Source organism: Mugil cephalus, chromosome 23 (genome assembly GCF_022458985.1).
Source record: "Mugil cephalus isolate CIBA_MC_2020 chromosome 23, CIBA_Mcephalus_1.1, whole genome shotgun sequence".
NCBI lineage: Eukaryota > Metazoa > Chordata > Actinopteri > Mugiliformes > Mugilidae > Mugil > Mugil cephalus.
The window spans coordinates 6,529,723-6,549,798 of NC_061792.1; the positions used below are offsets into that span (position 1 = coordinate 6,529,723).

At 45.1% G+C, this 20,076-nt stretch overlaps 1 protein-coding gene across 2 annotated transcripts in view; it reads right to left on the reverse strand.

Moving 5' to 3' along the window:
• Positions 1 to 1,026: 1,026 nt before the first annotated feature.
• LOC125001185 (fibroblast growth factor 14-like) overlaps positions 1,027 to 20,076 on the reverse strand; it is a 38,362-nt gene continuing 19,312 nt past the window's right edge. For both annotated transcript variants that reach the window (XM_047577104.1, XM_047577105.1), the window contains exons 2-5: positions 15,347 to 15,457; positions 12,075 to 12,178; positions 1,366 to 1,564; positions 1,027 to 1,275 (exon numbers count right to left, since the gene is read on the reverse strand). In XM_047577104.1, coding sequence (XP_047433060.1) covers positions 1,127 to 1,275; positions 1,366 to 1,564; positions 12,075 to 12,178; positions 15,347 to 15,457 — 563 coding nt within the window. In that variant the 3' untranslated portion in view covers positions 1,027 to 1,126. The remainder of the gene's footprint in view (positions 1,276 to 1,365; positions 1,565 to 12,074; positions 12,179 to 15,346; positions 15,458 to 20,076) is intronic.

Here is a 20,076-nt window from a genome sequence, read left to right on the forward strand (position 1 = left end):
ACGATATCTGCTACGGCTCTATGTAAACACAGACTGCTACCATGCTGCGCGGTACGCCAGCATGCCTCCTGTAATCTCCTTGTTGCTACTCCGGCTCTCCGGCTACGCGCGGATTTGAGCGACTCCGCGCCGGAGCTCAAGATTCGTCAGTCTCGACCTGGCGCCCTGTTTCTCCTGAGCTACGCTTGTGTCGGGGATGCGGGAGAAATCATAGCGGGGGCCGTGAAGGGACGGGAAGGGAAACGAGAGAGGTAGGAACTAAAATCCGGATTTGTGTCTGTACAACGGCGTAGCTCGATAATCACTAGTGCTTTGAGTGTGCAGAATAATAAGTAACAAATAAAGGAGTGCTGAAAACATGCTTTAAGCTATGTCGTCTTAAATATAAAGTCTCTCTTTATATATAGCGATCAAAATGAGGAGCAGGTAAGTGTTTACCTGGCATGTAATGCACTTTTTCCAAGCACATTTCATTTGTAAGCTTAGGGCGGAACGTCCAGGGCCGGATCTTAATTGATTGATGACCGTGCATCCTCCGAATCATCAATGCGCGGTCTTTAAGGTGTTCTCTCTTTGCCCGGTGTTTGCTGATGCTTTTAATCTGTCCCGTGTTTACTCGAAGATCGAAGCCGGGGCGGTCGATTTTTCAGGCCGCCGGCACGTGAGCGACGCCCGGCAACGGAAAGGACAGGCGAGGAAAGTAAAGGGGCTTACGGATTGTCACAGAAAAATACCGGGGATGACGACACTTCTTCTTTTTTTTTCTTTTTTTTCCCTTTTTTTTGTGTGTGTGTGTGTGTGTTTTTAAGAAGTCCCTTTTGCGTCTCATCGTGTGACGGCATGCCAGTGTCCCAGTTCGGCATCGGCCATCTTTCCACTTCCGCCGCCGCCGCCGCCGTCATCTGTCCAATAGTTAGAGAGGTGAGGCGGGAAGTGTGGCCCCACTGCTGACCAGATCTTCAGCTGTTGTTTGTTTTGTTACCTTTAGTTGCAGGGGAGGGGATTTTTGTATTTTTGATTTTTTTGATTTTCTTGTTTTTTTTTTTTTGTTTTTTTGAGTGTGCAGCAGTGGGGCGAGTCTGGCGTCAGATCAGCAGCCAGGGGAGGGTTCAGACTCACGGCGGGGCTATGTCGCCTCCTTGTCGGGTTTGCTAACTGGTTTCCCGCCGTTCATGACCACCGGTTCACTGGTTGTGCTTTTGGAGGGCGGGCCCCCAGCGAGTTTAGGCACCGCCTCTCCTACATCGTGCAATGAAGGCTCCCGGTACATCGCAACTGGAGGAAAAAAAGATTGGAAAATTAGTGTAAAAAGGATGAAAAATTATGTATCATTCAGAGAATAAGAGCCGTAAACAAGCTTGTTACCTTCTATAGGTTTAGGCAGAAAGTGTGCAGCTGGTTTGGTCTTTTTGACCCTGTTGCCCTTCATGGCCTGTCCCTCTTTATTGAGGCCCAGGAACCAGGCCCGGCCCGACTCCTTCTGTCTGTAGAGCATAGAGCTGTAGATCACATAGTAGTTCTCGAACACCGACTCCTTAAACTTGCACTCCGCCGTAAACAGTTCCTGAGGAGACATGAGGAAATCACATTATTTGAGTCCTATATCGTCTGGGCTCGTCTCCGCCCGTCGAACCTGTTGATGACGATCCCGATGTGCAGATGGGTTCCGACGGCGTCAAAAAAGCCCGAAAGATCTCACCTTCCCACCCACATCAGCTCCGCCGTTATGTGTCAAAACTCTTTTCCGCGGGCGCCGCTGCCTCCAGCGGAGCATATTTCAGCTCGGAGACAAGGTGTTATTCTTACTGGAAGAAAGATCGCCTCTCCCTAGTGTCTGCTTGTATCACTGAGTCATAGCGGGTATGAAATGTGGCCCGAGATGAGACGTTATTCTTCTGAGCACGTCAGAACGGAGGCAAAAAATTTGGATCAAAAAAAGATGCAAAGTCGATCGCTGTGAAGTAAGAAATATGTATTTTCTGATGATGAATTAACACAGTAGCTGATTTTTAATTTGCTTTCCTTAAGCTGGACGAGTCACTGGGTGATGGTTTAGGCCCCAGGTTTATTGACCAGGTGTTGTCATGACAGCTCGGTCCTATTTAGTGTCCCAGTAAAGAGGAGGCTGCACGACAAGACAAGAAAACATAGTCTGAAAAGGAGGAGATCCTAAAATAGGTTTAATATTGGAAAAAATTCAAGCTTAGATGCTCCCTGTTGTGTGTGCAATTGCAAACAAATAAAAAATATGTTGAGACGGAGAAAGTTTGCATCTCAAACCTGCCCCAATATATAGAATATATATAATAACCTCTACATACCTCTTGTATAACCTGTCTTGGGGCATCTTTTTTTTTTTTATCAGCCCCAGATCTCATAAACTCTCATACCCAATTAGCATACATATCAACAATGAGGCGTCTGCCGAAGAAATCACAAGAAAACGAGTTAATATACTGCTCCTCATATGGCTGAGCGGGCTCCTGCCAACCCAAACAATCGCCCCGGAGGTCCCCAGACCCCCAAGATTGGGAAGTGTTTGTCTAGACTGTCTCTTATTGGCTGTTGTGGGCCTCTTGCCAGAGCCACAGACACATTGTCATTCAGCTCAGGTCTGTCGGTCCGAGTCTCATAGCAACATGAGGAAGAGAGGCGACACTGTAGCCGTGGCAACCAACCAGTGCCGAGAGGGAGGGGTTGGTGTGTATGTGTGTGTGTGTCTAAAGGGAGAGCTGCGAGAGCGAGACAGGAATACACACACTTAAGCATCGGTAATTTAACGCAATAACAACGTGCTATATCCCATCCACTCGTGCTAACACGGGAAGACTCTCCGAGTGGCGTCCTTATTAAAGGTGGGCCCGGGCGGCACCGGTGGTGCAGCTGGCACGGGGGTCGGACGCACTTGTGGCTCTCGGGGATGAATGAATGAATGAATGAACGAACGGAGGGAGGTGCGAGGCGGCTTCCTGGGATATGAAATGTGACTAAATAATTGGTTAGCGACAAGACGAGACGGGTCATAGCGAATGAATGCCCCAGTTATTGGCAATATCGGCGGCGCAAAACACAACAAATCAAACCTCTGGATGTTCCCTTGCGCAGATGAATATTTTTCATCCAGGGATTAAATTAATTTAACGCGGTATATTTAGTCTCGACCTGCACCCCGGATCCCATTATTCATCCGCTAAAGAGGACGATCTCAGCCGCCGCGCAAAGAGCCCGTCTGCCAGACACTTATTAACGTCGGCCCGGGGAGGTCATACATCATTTTAGCGGCGCTTTTTAAAATAAAACGTCTCCCGCGTCTCGCGCGGCGCGGCGCGGCGACGCTCTTTTGCGGGACAAATTCGGGGAGAATGAGTGAAATGTAAGAATGGGTTCAGATGAAAGGCTCGCCGCCCCACAGGTGAGTCATTTTTGACTGCCTGAATGCGCTTCTGTCGTCATTTCTAAATAGCCACGGTCGCGGGCCTGCCCACAGCAAAAAGACGGGGAGAAAGAATGAATGAAAGGCGCGGGGGGCGGAGTGGTGGTGGTGGTGGTGGGTTGGTGGGTGGGGGGTTGGGTGGGAAATTGGGACATGATGGAGAGGGGAGAGAGAATAAATCACCAAGTGAGGAGGACGACGCCTCCTGATTGGAAAAACAGCAGGGGACTCTCTCTCTCTTTCTCTGCCTCCCTTCTCTTATCTCTGTATTTCTCTCATCTGTCTTCTTTTTTTCTCCCTCTCTCTCTCTTCACTCTGTCATTTCTCCGCGCTCCCGGCGCAGGGAGATTTGGTGGAGGTGCACGTCCCGCGCACGTGCGTGCACGCCGTCGTCTTTTGAATCGCGCCGCATGCGCGCCGCATGCGCGCGTGTCAGAGCGAACAAAGGCCGTTTTACCGTCCAGCCGTAATCAGAGTCCATTAACATGTTAAACATCCTGCTCCAAAACGGCCCAAATTAATACAGGCAGCACTTTCTCCCTTGTCAATTAGAGGCCTAAAAATACAAAATCGGAGTGGAAAAGCAATCTCGAGCCTTGGAACAGGACAGGAGCTTGGCAGCTAGCGGCTATTGTGGTAGCACGGCTCGAATGCTGGTTACTGAGGACCTCCCAGAAGAAGCACACGTGCAGCACAACAATAAAGCATTGTGAATAATTACTGTTCCAGGGAATCTTCTCAGGCACTTTTGTGATTTATCAAAGCCCCTAATCCGGAGACAATTACAAACAGGTCTCGTCTGAATGAATGCCGTCAAACGCGCCGTGAATGAAGGCGCCGCTGACCTGGGCGGCAGCTGAATGACTGTGAGGTGGCAAGTTATCTCTTTGAGATTTGATTGCTTCGGCTCACCGTTGAAAGGCGCGCTTGATTGATGAAGTGAAGTCAGACTTGTGCCCGCGACTCCAAAGTCATAGGCTTTCGGCAGGTTTCAGCTCGTTGACAACCAGAAATCGTCAATCTAATCGAGGCGTTTCCTCTCCCGTGATCGACTTTCTCAATCTAACTGAATGGAGAAGGTGTCATCGTATTCACACTGTGGTGGTTTGTTATTCAGGAGGGTGACAAGGCGAACCCTTCAATCGTTAAACTGTTACATACACTCACTGGCCACTTTATTAGGTACACCTTGCTAGTAAAAGGTTGGACCCCTTTTTGCCTTCAGAACTGTCTTAATTCTTTGCTGCAGATTTGTCTGTTTCCACCTCATCCCAAAGGTGCTCTGTTGGATGGAGATCTGGTGACTGTGGAGGCCATTGGAGTACAGTGAACCCATCGTCATGTTCTAGAAACCAGTTTGAGATGATATGAGCTTTGTGACGTGGTGCATTATCCTGCTGGAAGTAGCCATCAGAAGATGGTCCACTGTGGTCATGAAGGGATGGACATGGTCAGCAACAATACTCAGGTAGGCTGTGGCATTTAAACCATGCTCAGTTTGTACTAAGGGGCCCAAAGTGTGCCAAGAAAATGTCACCCACACCATTACACCACCACCAGCAGCCTGAACCGTTGATACAAGGCAGGATGGATCCATGCTTTCATGTTGTTTACACCAAATTCTGACCCTGCCATCTGAATGTCGCAGGTGAAATCGAGACTCGTCAGACCAGGCAACATTTTTCCAATCTTCTATTGTCTTATTTTGGTGAGTCTGTGTGAACTGTCGTCTCAGTTTCCTGTTCTTAGCTGACAGGAGTGGCACCCGGTGTGGTCTTCTGCTGCTGCAGCCCATCTTCTTCAAGGTTCAACTGTTGCCTTTCTATCATCTCCAACCAGTCGGCCCATTCTCCTATGACCTCTCACATCAACAAGGTATTTTCGTCCACACAACTACCGCTCACTGAATATTTTTTCTTTTTCGGACCATTCTCTGTAAACCCTAGAGATGGTTGTGCGTGAAAATCCCAGTAGATCAACAGTTTCTGAAATACTCAGACCAGCCCTTCCGGCACCCACAACCATACCACGTTCAAAGTCACTTCAATCCCATTTCGTCTCCATTCTGATGCTCGGTTTGAACTTCAGCAAGTTGTCTTGATCACCTCTACATGACTAAACGCACTGAATTGCAGCCATGTGATTGGCTGATTAGCTATTTGTGTTAACAAGCGGCAAATTAGTTCACATCAGACATGTAAACACGATACGTGTAGTTTACCGGATAATAATGGAGTAAAATCAGAAGCTGAACAATAAATCGAGCAAAGACAGCACCTAATCGAGCCTCATAAGATTTTCTTATGACTTCTGTAGTTGTGGGCATGGTCCTAAGTATTGTCTATCAGCGTGTTAACTACATAGCTTGGTGACTGCGTGCCAGCTTTCAAAGAGACTTCTTGTGTTTCTTCTTCTGTTGTACTTTATGGTTTCTTGAAATTGGGCCATGATAGATGGTGACGGACAGGCGGCTCAGTCAGTCATGCAGACAGTTTTGGCCCTACTCTTTCCACAACAAATATCAAACCAAATTTTTGTATTTGACAAAATTAACAAACATGAAACAATTTACAGTTGTTCTAAATATGGGGACACGTCCGTATATCGTCCTCCTGCTTAGACTTGCAGTTGCTCTCACTGTAACACGGCTAAGCTCAAGGAAGCTGTTTTTCACCCCCAGCGTGCATGTGTACGTGTTTGTGTGCGCCGTTCAGCGAGTGGGTGTGTTTGTTTCCAACACTAGTTATTATCACAGCACTAATTACCCAGGGGGATTGTGGGTAAACAAATCATTCTAAAGAAGAGAAGCCCACAGAGAAGGAGGTAGAGGAGGAGTGGAAAGAAAAGTGATGGCGGAGGAAAACAAAAGAGCGAAGAGTGCGGTTAGAGGCGCGACTTGAAAGGATGTCCTCCAGCCCTGGCAGACTGAATCACAGCGCCCATCCGACTCTGATCACAACGCTGCTCTCAGCGTGTCAGAAACGCCGCAGTGTTCTTCAACCACTTCAGATCCGCACACCTGATCCAATTACTCCGTGATGAAAATGTGCGGCTCTTAATTGGATCAGGTGTGTTAGAGTTGCAGCAACACCTCGCGGTTACGCGCGCGTCAAGAAGCACAGAAATGCTGGACTGTGCTAGCGGAGAGCTGAGATGTTTTGCACTTGAGAGGCACTGAGCAAATTCTAACTTGTCAGATAAAGTTCTGTCTCTCTGACCCAACTCTGAGTCACACCGGGTCTAAAGCATGTTGGAGGCCACACAAGTTCATTTTTAGAATTCAGTTATTTCTGTTTCTGATGTTCTCTCGGCTTTGCCGCTTGAACGCCAAGCATTCCTCTCACATGGCCTCCCAGGTCTAAACCATGAGCTCACAGTCCATTTGAAGGCAGCGCCGTTCTCGTAACCAAGTGGATCCGAGGTGGAAATAGGGCAGCCAATTATTTCTATAAATTAGTCTTTAAGGCATCTAAATAAATTATTTTTGAAATGAGTTTGATTTTTACTCCCGTTCTGAGGACATGAATATTTTATCAGTCCTCTTTTCAGTCGCAGCTGCTCATTAACTGATGCATCACGCCGCTGCTGACTGCTGTTAGTGTTCTCTCTGCTCGGGCCTGTTTGTGTTGGCTACACCAGATCCAAGTCAAGGGACCAATCCCTGTGTCCACACTCCCTGCCATCCTGCCAAGTCTGCCAGGGCTCGGGGCTGTCCCTCTGTCTCATTGTCGAGTGCATGTGGCATCCCTCGTCGACATATTGAGTCCTTTGTGCACACTTCCAGTAAGTCCACATTTGGGCAAACTTCGCCTGAGAGAATTAGCTCATTGTTGGGAAGTTAAATACTGGGTTTACAAGGGGAAGCCTGGAAGAATGAAGAATGAAATGCGTCTGGATTATTAACCCTTAAAGACCTAAACATCCGCCCGTGGATTAAAAAAAAAAAAAATGCGGTATTTGAATTACCGTAATTCACAAATGGACAACATTTAAAGTGTGGCTGAACAATAGGAAGTTGCGCTTTCTGGAAGAAAAAGCTGACATTACGGTAAAAATGACGCGCCGCTGTTGTCGGCTGCAGGTTAGTGATGTTCGATACTACCGATTTTCTTTCCGATCTGATACTGAGTACAATTCAAGCTGGTATCGCCGATGCCGATACTTTGTGTTATTACTTAGTAAAAGTGCCCTTTCTTTGAAAACCCGATTGAGATTGGGGCCTAAATCAGGTGAACGCGTGAATGCGTCTTCCAGGAGATAACCAAACAAAGAAGGGGATATTTTAGCCATTTGTCCCCGCTAAGCCCAAACACAGCTCAGAATCAGGATAATTTCATTCAGGCTAACAACGTGATGTATTGATATGATGTAATTGTGGCATCAGCTTCCAGCTTTATTGTAGCCCATGTATCATTATGGAATTAAGAAATCCAACTCCCCAGATGAAATGTTTTTGTACTTGGTTTTTATCTGCTCCCACGTTCTTTTTACTCCAGAGGGGTTACATCTGGGCAAATGAGACTAATTGTCATACACGCGATTCATCTATGCAGCACAGTGATTGGGATTCATGGCTGTGTTAAATGTAAACTAATTGAGCCATTGATGTGTAATTTAGGCATTTATGCAATCTGCAATCATTTCCCATGCCATTTGGCATCTCTTCGATGCAGCCGCAGTGTTTGACTTTTCGAGTGAGACAAACCTGGGTTGAGTTACAGAGTTGATAACCAGCGTAGTGATACCGCTTATCCAGATTGTCATTGGTGTGAATAGGTTCAGCTAGATAGGTTGGGAGTAACCCCGGGTAAGTTGAGCTCACTTCGTGATACAGGCCTTTGGAATGGCTGAAGTATCGAAAGTATCGATATTTTGATTTGAGAATCGATTTTAGAGCATAAAGACCTGGTATCGGAAGTGTCGATATTTCATTTCATAATCATATTTCATATTTCATTATCGAGCCGCACATCACGACTGCAGGTTGGGGCGCGACGGAAGACCGGGGAGACCCAGGAAGAGAGAGTTGTTTGGAGGACTTTGTCGGTGAAGACTAAGGTAGTTATACCCTGGAGACGAAACGAAGGTCTTCCAGACAAAAGCACAACTTCCCAGTGTCCAACCACACTTTGAATTATGTCAATAGCGCAGACTACCGTGAGTTACGGTAATTAGACGTGCTTTTACGGATCGACGGCGATACGGTTCGGTTTTAAAAGGAAATAAACAAAGATTTTTCTCCTCTGAAAGACAAGAGATCGGCGCCTTAAGTGTCTTTGTCATGAGGAAAGTAAAATGAAAAGCCCAAAAGATGCAACCATGCCTAACGTGTCCAAAGTGATGTCCCGATTATCAGGGGATATCAATTAAGGAGTAAGGGTTTAGTGATTAGACCGCAAAATGGAAAAGCATAGCCAAATAGAAAAAAAAAAGTGCATATTGGGTTCACTCTATTATTTGATGACAAAGAAAGTGCCAGCAGGCTCAACTTTGATTCTTTCATGGAGATTAGGTCTAATTATTCTCTTTGGATCTCCTTTTTTTTTGACAATTACTTCATGCATGTTAGATTTGGTCACCCCATTATGGCCGTTTGACTTGACTTTGACTCAGTCCGTTACGTCACCCTGACTGATTCCTACAAAATTAAAACGTCCTGATTTAATGGAGACATCTGGGGGCGGGGAGAAAAAAAAAGGGGGGGCTATATATATTCATCAGCACCACCCGTAGTCTGGAACAAGCAGCCCGACTGTGATGTCTGTCCTGTACCACTTCAGTGTCATGATTCACAGAGTGGCGTCTTTGAAGAGGCTCAACAGCTCACCGGTAACTAATTTATTCCCCAGCTACGAAGGGCTGTTATGTGTCCGCGCGCGCGCGCGCGTGCGTCACGACTCACACGGCTCGACATTTTCTTCTCCCCGCCACTCCTCTCCCCCTTCACATCTTCCCCTGGATGTAGACATCACAGGGGCCCCGCTCTTGAGTGCTGTAGCGGCCGCGTTATGAATGAACGGGAGGCGCGCGTCAGACACACGTACAGCGCGCGCGCGCGAAAACAAGAGCTGTGAAGAGGAGACGAAGAAGCCAAAATAACAATTTTATGACCCCTGTTATATTTTAGTTTACATATAAGATGAACTGAAAGGGTGGTGGGAAATGTGTGTGAAGAAGAAAGGCAGCAACAAGAGGATGGAGGATATAAATAGGGAGGGACTCTAACTGATGGTGTTTGGGCTCTCGGGAACTCTCCAGCAGGCAGACTTGGACCCTCAACATTCAGATTCACCAAAGGAATACATTTCCATCTCTAATGTTTGCTGGTGGACAGTCAGCACAATTCAGCATATTAGTCCATGTCTCCTTCAGGCGCGATTCTTGCGTTAGCTACTTATAATAGTAGCAGTAATAGTAGTGGGGAATGTGCCGCGCTTTTCGCCGAAAATGGCATTTCCTGTTTCACCTCTCGGCTCACATCCTCGCACCTACACCTCCCCGACAACCCCGGTACACCCACACACACACGCGCTACACACACACACACACAGTCCCGAACTCATCAGCACTTTTTTTTTCCACTTTCCCCCTGCATGCTCCATAATTATCACATTGCAGCTCATTGAACACTGTGCCATCTGTTCGACGGGCGCACGCACGCACACACACACACACGCACGACCAGAGGGATTAATAAGAACCACCGTGTATAACCAAGTTTCCAGCATATCATTAACAATTTGCAATAAGAGGATAAAGACTCTAATTGAGAAGCAAGAATTAAGATTTTGAGGGAGGGGGGGGAATAAGAGCGTCTGTAAAGAGCAGATAGGATCAGTACAATGAGGAATTAGTTTCCTCCTCAAAACGTCCCAATAAAAATGTATTACTGTGTATTTTTTTTTTGTTCAGCACTTCATGCTCCGATTGTAACACAGTGCAGTCCTAATGTGCTTAAGATGCTCCCGCTAAACAGTTTGTTTCGTTTCCTTAAAGCTTCATTAGTCGTCGGAGGCGTGAAATGGAAACCCGCCGCCGCCGCCGCTAAAAGGTCTCTCTCTCCCCACAACGCCCCGCACCTGCCAGGACCTTAGCGGCGGCCAATTAAACATCAAGCGGAGCTGACATCATTTGTGCGTTCGTTATCGTGTAGCCGCCTGCGCATCAGTCACCGCGCTGGAGTGCCATCAAACATCCTCGCCCGTTCCCTCTCTGCAGCTTTGGAGGGGGATTTCTACTCTGTGTGTGTGTCGATGTGTGTGTGTGTGTGTGTGCGGGAGGTGGGGGGGACTCCCCCTCTTCAATTATTTACAGGAAGCCCTCATGCATCTGTGACTTTAAGCGACAGGCTGAGGAAGCCCAGCAGAGCAGCACAGATCTCCGTTATTTCTCTTCCCCGACTCCCATTGTCTGCGGCGCTCTCCGTCTCTCCCGCTTCGCTCCGCGGCCCCTTTTTTTCCTCCATCTTTAACCGTTTTCCTTCTGTTGCAGTCCGTGTGTTTCTTTGCAACTTTTAGCTCCTCCCTTCGCCAGTCGTCCTCCTTTCCCTCTTTCTTCCATTTTCTTTTGGCCCCTCCTTTCTTCGCCTCACCCCTCCTTTTCATTGCCCCTTATCTCTCTTTCATCCTCCCACCTCTGTCTTTCTTCTCCCACCCCTCCCTCCCAAAAAAAGGAAGGAGGGATCAGAAGAAGGGACATCGGTGGAGGAGTGTGAACTCTCTTGGAGGAGTCAGCGTTGAAATAATTCATATTCTGCTCCTTCCGCCTCCGCTCCGCTTGCTCCTCGTCCTCCTTGAAATCTCTTTCTTATATCAATGATTCAACACATTTCTCTACTTTGGCTTTTCATTGTTTTGTTTTTTTGGTTTTTTTTTGTTACGTGTTCTTTCTGAGAGCACACTTGTCTGTAATCAGACTGACATGCTTTGCTAGCAATTTTGTCTCCCTGTCTGTGTAAACTGCCTCCAGTCCCCCGTCTCTTCTACGACGTCTGGTCTGAGAGGGGGACGCTGTGCGTCCGAGCGGGCGCCCGCGAGCACGCAGCAGGTGAGATCTGTTGAAAACGCGTCGTGATTAGGCGGCGAGTGATCCGTCTACCTTGGCCCGGATCCCGTTTTCAATGTGTTGCTTGCTGCAAATGTTAATTTGGAAATTAGGTAACACATTAGTCACTTCGCAGAATATTAATATGCAACAGTTTTGTTGAGCGCCACGAGCTTTTTCGAACTGGAATATTTAATGGTTTCCGACGCTGGATGTGTTTCAGACAATGAACTGGACGAAATGAGCAGCTTCCGAGGACTTGTAATGGACGTTTTGTCAGCAAAATTTCGTTCTTGCGCTCCTTTGATTCTCACAGCTGAAGTGAACAGACTTGACATCCTGAGTCACTTTTCCCCTTGTGGGTAACACAAGGCCTCATAAGTTTGTCAAAACAACGGAACAGAATTTCCATTTATCTCTAATTAAACTCCCAGAAGGCATCACCGCACATCAAAATCGAACACCGAGGACCTGGATTAACGACACATGGTTTGCGAGTAGCCCCATAATTAAAAACAGAAACAATGGACGCAGACCCCACAACAACTTTCGGAACATCCTGCCTCCTGTGTGTTTGCATATGTGTGCGTGCGCTTACCGAGGAGTAGAGGTGACCCTCTCCGTTCATGGCAATGTAGAGACCAGTCTTGACTGATTGGATGGCCACGACTCTCAGACCCACAGGAATTAAGTTAAACAGAGCTGAGGACGAAACAGAGACAAAATGGGTGCAGGAGTTTTAATCTTCATCAGAGGACAGACGCAGCCAGAAGTTTTAGTGAACAATCAAACCACTTCTTTAGGTAGAAATTATTATATTGTAGTTAAGTTACCTCATGTTTGTGTTTCATAAGCCTGAATTTGGACTTCAAGTGATGGTTTAGAAATGCTAAGAGATGGCATTTTAACCCCCATGCCCTGATAAGGACAAAAGTGTCCTTTTCCATTTTAGTTTTTGATAACTTGGTGGTAGTTACGTTTTTGAAACAAAAAAATGTAAAAAACCCATCAAAACTAAGAAAAATATATTTTGCATATTGAAAATATTTCCATTTTTGAGAAAAACTAGTGATACCATCACAAACACTGGCATTTAAAGGGTTAAAAGTCTAAAAATAATAAAACTTTTTCTAAATGTATGATTAGTACTGAAATTGATTAAAAAATGTATGTAGAAAAGAAAAAGTTGAAAAAAATATTGACATATGCTAATTTTACGGAATTTTCGTACTGGACACTTTTGTCGCTTTACGGTAACAATGTAACAAGTTTTGTAAATCAGACACAAAATCCATCAAAATCAATGTTGCTACTGATCATTGACATGTCCAAGGCTCTAATACCCCCCCAAGAAAAATACACTTTGCATTTATATTATTGAAAATATTTCAATTTTTGTTTTTTTGTGGAAATACGTGATGCCATCACAAACACTGGCATATAAAGGGTTAAAAGTCAAAAAATAATCAAACTTTTTTAACGTTTATGATTAGTACTGAAATTAATTAAAAAATGTATATAAAAAAATAAAAAGTAGAAAAAAATATTAACATATGCTAATTTTACGTAAGTTTCGTAGAGGACACTTTGGTCCCTATAGGGTAACAACGTAACAATTAAAAAAATCACGTATGAGGGTTAATATCAGCGTATTGTTATAAAAAAAAATTTTGTTTTTCAAAAACATCCCTCAGCCGTGTCGGGTCAGTGTTATATGAAGAGTAGTGATCAGTGATGGTAACAGGAACAGACAGTGGATCAAACCTCTACAACCTGGTGCTTTAAAAGTGTCCCTGGTGTTTTTGTCCACATCCTGCAGCCTAATCCTAATCTCTTAATAGTGCTATTTCAGAATTTTAGAAGACATTTTTACCATTTTCAAATAAAAATGAGTTTCTTCTCGTGAGCACGAATGCTATTGATTGAAACACTGAACGGGCCGTAACAAAAGGGCTTACTTTAAGTGTCGATTATCACAGTGTTCAGTAATTATGGCTTTATCTCTACGAGAATAGTTTCTTAAAGAAAAATAAAAGTTATCTAAACACCTCATCTTAATCCAATAAGTAAAACAAAGCTCTCTAGAGGCAGTTAATGGATTCTGGGAAGTGACTTTTAGCAAAAGTCCTTTATCAATAGTCTGTAGACTCAGAACTGAATGAAAATGACATAAAAACAGGAAATTGTGATTCCAGTCGACAAAGCAAAAGACGAAAACCTCTTATCTCCCTAAACCACCATTACACAGTGACGAGGAGCCGACATTATTGTTCAAAATCCAAGAAGACAACGACACGGCTTGAAATAACTTTTACTACATTTCATTCTGATCCTCTTCAGTGCGACAACATGCGAGTTCACATCGGTCACAATTAGCTGCGACCTTTCAAGGTTGTTGAAACTCTTCCGTCCCTCGCCGAGGTCAATTGAAATTTACCTTCCTCTCGTCATTACTTAGCTATTGATCAGGCCGCTGACAGCGCTGACAGTTGAGTTGTTATTATGACAAATAATGTCAGAGGAGCTGCAAGGTGAACCCTGTTTTTTTTTTTCTCAGGAAGTTCAGTAGAAAACTTCTCTCTTTTTTTGGTGTATTAAGGTAAAATCAGCATCTCAAACGTTGCAAGTACAGCTTCGCATAGAGGTTCAAATTATTTACAAATGTTGCTTCGTTTTAGAGATGCTTTCATCAGGTATTTTCTCAGATAAGCCGGAGGACGAGGAGGTAGCAACTAACTGTCGCCCGTGAACTGAATTCCTCCAGTTTTTTCTTTTAAAAGAGCTCTTTGCCAACTTTCAACATTTCTGTGAAAAAAAAAAAAAAAAAAATGAGTAGCTTCAAGCCTGAATCTCTACCCGCTGCTCTATTGTGTTGCCAACCTTCCAACTGTGAAAGCGTCACCTTTAAATGTGAAGCGCGGAGGATTTGGAATCGTTGATGTGTTTTTCTCGCAAAAGCCGCGTTTCCTTCTTTGTAACCTGATTACACCAGACCCCCCATCAATCAAAGATGCATGGAAATGCTTCGTTAAATATCTTAAATACCCACATTCACAGTCTTCCTCCGAGTATCCCCGATCCCTGAGTGACATTAATATATCCGCTTAGAGGTGCCGTCAAGTTAAATGTTGCAGCAAACATACGCGTCCGCTCGGCTGAATTTGGCTCGCACGGACAAACAAACGAGGAAGCTTGGCACCGACGGTGTTCAAAAATGCCCATGTGAAGACATTCGCCAACAACTGATGTGAAGATGTTGGCCGGTGATCACGGCAAACAAACAGGACGTCGCTGCGACCGGCGGCTAGCCGAGATCACGCGGATCGGCCGGCGTGGGCCAGCGTGGCGACCGCTGATTAGCATTTAATTTTCTATGGGCCTCGTGCTTGAAGTGATCGCACTGATCAATATGCCATCCGTCTGCACAAATCCAATAAGCTGCACCCCTTAAAAATAAAAAAATAAAAAGCTCTGAGCAGACACTTGTTGCTTTCCGGTTTCTGCGAATGCATCGATACACAATGCAAATACGTCATTGTTAGACTTTTATATGTGGATGTACTTCTTCTCAAGTTTTAGCTTAGATAAGGACGGATTGTCTGGCTCACAAAAATGCCTCACAACCTTCATCCTATCAGATGAGGACATGTCGTCTCTAAATAACCGTTCGTCCTTGACGAAAATTGGATTCCGGCTGTACCTCTACTCACTTCTTCTTGTCTTTCGTTTTTAAGATATTTGTTGCTATGTCTTACATTAGCAAGCGGCTCTCCTTTTAAACGGTTGCACACACGTATATTTATAGTAGTTTTTTACCATATGCAGGATCTATAAGCATGTCAGTGTGTGTAGTGTAGTGCGGCTGCTCACAGGAGTTGGTGCTGTCGTCTTTGGTCCCGTCCAGACTTCCATCCTGGCCCATCTGGAGATAGAAGCCCTGTCTGCAGAACAACCTGGTCACTATGCCCTTCAGCTGTGGTTCTGCACACCCACAAACACAGACAAGAGACAGGAGAAAGGCACAGTTGAAAAGGCGCCCAACTCGTACGGGACACGTTCACCGAGCGGCTAAGTCAGACCAAAAAAAAAAAACTCGGAATAAGTCGGTTTGGGTGGAATGATTCGGTTCAACACGTCCCAAAGAGACACATTTGTGTTACAATGCAGTCTTGAAGAAGGACAGTGTGACCACGTGTAACCTCCCGCGTCCTGAGCGATTTCCTGTGGGGAGACTAGCCAAGCACATCCAATCCATTACAGGATTCTTAGACTAATCCGTCCTTCGTGGTCATTGTTCCACTTGAATAACACTGATAAATTATTTCTGAACCTTTGATGGTAAAGAGCAGCCTTATAATGGTTTTTGTATCCGCGCTGTCCTGTGCAGGTATGGGAATTTATTTATTTCTTTATTTATCGTTTCCAGCATAATCACAGATCTGATCTGGCAAATAGATTTTCATTTCTGCTCATCAGACGCTCTTGGCCGTTTCATTTGGCGACAATTAATCAGGAGTCGCGTTCGCCTCGCGACGTTTGGCTCCCGCAATCAGACAAGAAACGGGTGGAATGAAACAAAAACGACTGAAACCGCGGCCGCTCGGATCGAGAGACGGGACTAATTTAATTCAGACAAACCGCCTGAGTCACCAGATGGAGAAGATGAGGAATGAGAGGCTTCATCTGCAAACCTCACATACCCTCACTTCGGTCGGCGGTTGTTTGATATGGCTCCTCGAGAGATACCCGTTCTCACAACGTAAAACACACATCGGGGTCTAAGCAGACATGAAGAGTGGGTGGGAATCCCCTTTGAACATGTATGTGTGAAGCCGCAAAGGTGTACCCTAATGCATGGAGACAGAAAAAAACAAAACAAATAGGTGACCCAGTTTATGAGTGTGTGCGTGCATGTGTGTGAGGGGTGTTTTCCATCTTTGTGAAGGATCCATCTTGTGCGGCAGGGGAGAAAAAGGAGGGAGAAGGTGTCGTGAAGGTTGTAACAAGCAGCTGAACTAGAAAAACTCTAAAAACTCGAATCTATCTGTATCGAATTACCGATCTTGTTCAGTCCACTAGGTGGTGCTGTTGAGTTTCAAAACGATAACATATCGCAATACTCGCAAGCAATTTAATTATCGTATCGGTCGTCATTGTATCGTTTTTGTGGGTCTATCTATCTATCTATCTATCTATCTATCTATCTATCTATCTATCTATCTATCTATCTATCTATCTCCACACATATCTGAGTATTATAATAATATGAAATAATAATCCTGAAAATAACCGATAACCCGCTTTTTTTGTTTGTTTTATGTTCACGCTCTTGTTCTTCTACTCTTTCCAACTGACACTGTAATTTTTGTTATTTCACATTGCTTTTTTGATTTAGAACAGGTGTCTTCAACAGGGGGATCCGCGACCCCCAGGAGGTCCGCGGAGGTACTGCAGGGGGAGTTGCAAAATCTTTGGTTGATTAGACATTTTTTATACATTTTTTTAAAAAAAAATCCCCCCAAAATTTAATTTCTTAAAACACATACTAACACGAATCCAACATATTTCAGTAAAGGGATAAATGGACATAGCGCCACGCTAGGTAAGACCTGTCAGTCTAAGCCTGTACCCAGTGACCTACTGTTGCACATGTTTGAAAAATGAAGGTGGGAGGTAGTAGGTAGGAGCTCTCTTTTTAATCCCTCTATTAGTTTGGGGGTCCTTGGCCTGATTTAGAGCTGCTCATGTGACGCACGCTCTCAGAAATCTCCTAACATAATTTATTGTCTGTTTTCTGTCTCTGGGGTGTGTCATCGATAAAATAATAATAAGAATAAAAATAAGATGTGTTTTTTTTTTTTATGTTGTATTTTTTAAACCTGTAGGCACAGACGTCAGCGTACCCCCTGGTTCTGGCTTTGCGTTTGTACATCTGTCTCCCTGGCAGCTTAAACCAGGTCTGATGTGGATGTATTGCAGCAGGTGCATTTCGGTTGCGGGCGGCGGTATGTAATAACAGAACGCCTTCCCTGGCTCGCGTTGTGACTCAGCTGAAGGGAAATTTTTTGGGCTGCACAATGTATTTAAAGAGTAACACGGTGTTTTCTCGAAGCAGGGCTTATATCTAAATCTCCATGCAGCTCATCCATGCACAGCATCCTTCAGAACAATTCTTCTGGACTAATTCTGTTGAATTCTGTTCTGCTTTTTATATTGAAAAATCTGTGTATTATACAGGTGAAACTGTTGCGGATTCAATATATAAAACATGTGCATTCATGTATTAAGAAAACAAGAAAATAACATTATGTCCATCTTATTTGACATTGTTTACTGCACTTTTCTGGTGTTATTTTTGGTGTTAGCATAACTCCCCGCTGTAATGGATGAAAAATCAATCACTCTCTGCGGGGCACTGTCCTGCCTCATCTCCTCATCGTCTATTAACGCGCCTATTCAGCCTCCGCTCCCGACGCCGCCGCCGCCGCCGCTGCCGCGGCGTCCCCACAGCCGCCAAGGTGATGTTCCCACTCTTTCCAGCATCCCCGTCTGTTACTAGGGAAATTCCCGTTCTCCCGTTGCCATGGCAACGTGATTCCAGACTGTTCCAGTGAAGGGGTATTCCCCCGTCCTCTCTCTCACACACACACGCGCGCAACTAATTTATTTTTTTTTTTTTTTTTTGTTCCCCCGATAATGTGATCTGATTCAATCAGTCAGCCAGTCGGGGCTGCCACGATGATTTGACATGTCACATTGTCTGTTAATTCGCCCCGTTCTGACTCTACATGCGGGCGCAATAAAAGCATCAACATGGGTGGGAGCCACTGAACACCTTCCCTCTCCCTCTCTTTCTCTTTCTCTCTCTCTCTATTACACACATCTCGCCAAACAAAAGCGCCCGAGTGAAGATTCATGTGCAGCAGGCGAATGCACCAATTTCACCCTCATTTACATCAGCGTGATTAGTGATTAGAGACGCACGCCGTGCTGCAAAGGGCACATTTATATGTATCTACAGGGGTAAATAATAAACCAGAATTAATGAGACGCTGTGTACAAATCTGACACAAGCTTGCGCCACATTTCAGAGGCTCCGGAATTACAGCGAGGGGGGCCACACTGACGTTGCGCATCCGTTATCAATACCTGCTTATTATGACGCATTGATTGAAAGGCGCGGGAGCACCCTGCGCAGATTGACGTTTCACCGCAGAGCTGGCATATAGGCAAACAGAGGCTTTGGATCAAGTGTCTTTGACGCGGAACAGTATCGACGACTGTTTCCTCGGTTTCCTGATCTTTGGAAAACCATTTTGCTCTCTGCCCGGGGTCGGGTTCACGTGGCAACGGGAGCAAGCCGAGCTGTCTATTACTTAGCCCCTTGTTCCTCCTGTGGGATCTGATCAGAGGTCGGCTGGGAAACAGCAGCAGCGTGTCCTGGATAAATGCCAGCTCAGATTTAGACTTGTTACCACCCCTTCACAAGTCGAAACGATAACTTCCAGATTTATTAGTGTATTTTATACATATCTGTATATCACATCTGTAAGCAAGTCTGCTCAAGCGTCGTCCAATATTCTTAGACGATACAGAATGTTTTGCAATAGCAGTTTTCGTTCACTTGAATAAAACAGCTGGATGAGGCACACTTCCATCGCCCTCCCCCTCACCGTTTCCCACCATTTGAGCAGATTATGTCTCTTTTAATAAAGTCATCTCACTAAGTGCACTTCTTCTGTTCCCTGAGGGGGAATTAGTCCCACCAAGCGTTTATCTCGAGGTGCCTAACTTCAAATATGGTGACAGTGTATGGCTAAAAAAAAAAAACAAAACAAAAAAAAAAATACAGCTGTTCAGTGTGAATCATAAACAAGTGGTTGAAGAATTGCTGCAACGTTTGCAGCTTTTTGGTTCAGCTTTTTGCAACTACCCTCAGATATATTCCCTCCAGCTATATATAAGAGCATATGTTTAATGATTCCCCTTAACAGAAACGCAGTGAACCTTGTACACTGTGTGGTTTAGGTTAGGTTAAGTTAACTTTTCCCATAAAATATGACTGAATCAGTATTTGAATGCATCGGGCAAATATCACTCCAAGTGACAGCTGTGATATTTCATGCTGATTCAGAACCTGAACCGGTTTCCTGCCCATCATCCGACTCCCAGATCAGATCAGATCAGAACAGAACAGAACACGCTGTCTGATGCTAAATCACTCACTGTCGTCGCCCGCGTGACGCGCAATCTGGATTCATTTATGCGTCGTCTTTATCTGGCGCGCTTCCCCGCGTTAATTAATGAACAGTGTGCATTAGCATTAGACCTACGGGCTCGGCTTTTATGTTCGACTGTTAAAGGCAATTATCTTTTAATTTGTCTGGAAAGATCCCGTCCGTCGTGACACAATCAAAGCGGCAATGCGGCTCTTGAAGAATGTCGCTGCGGGATTCAAAAAAATTCAAAAAAATTCAAAAAATAAAACGTAAAGTGAAGTCCTCCCACGCCGGTGCGATGAGTTCTCCGCTCAGATGTCTAATTACTAATAATAACAACGTGGATGAGAAGGAGCTTCCTTCATTTTTCCTGAAACCCCG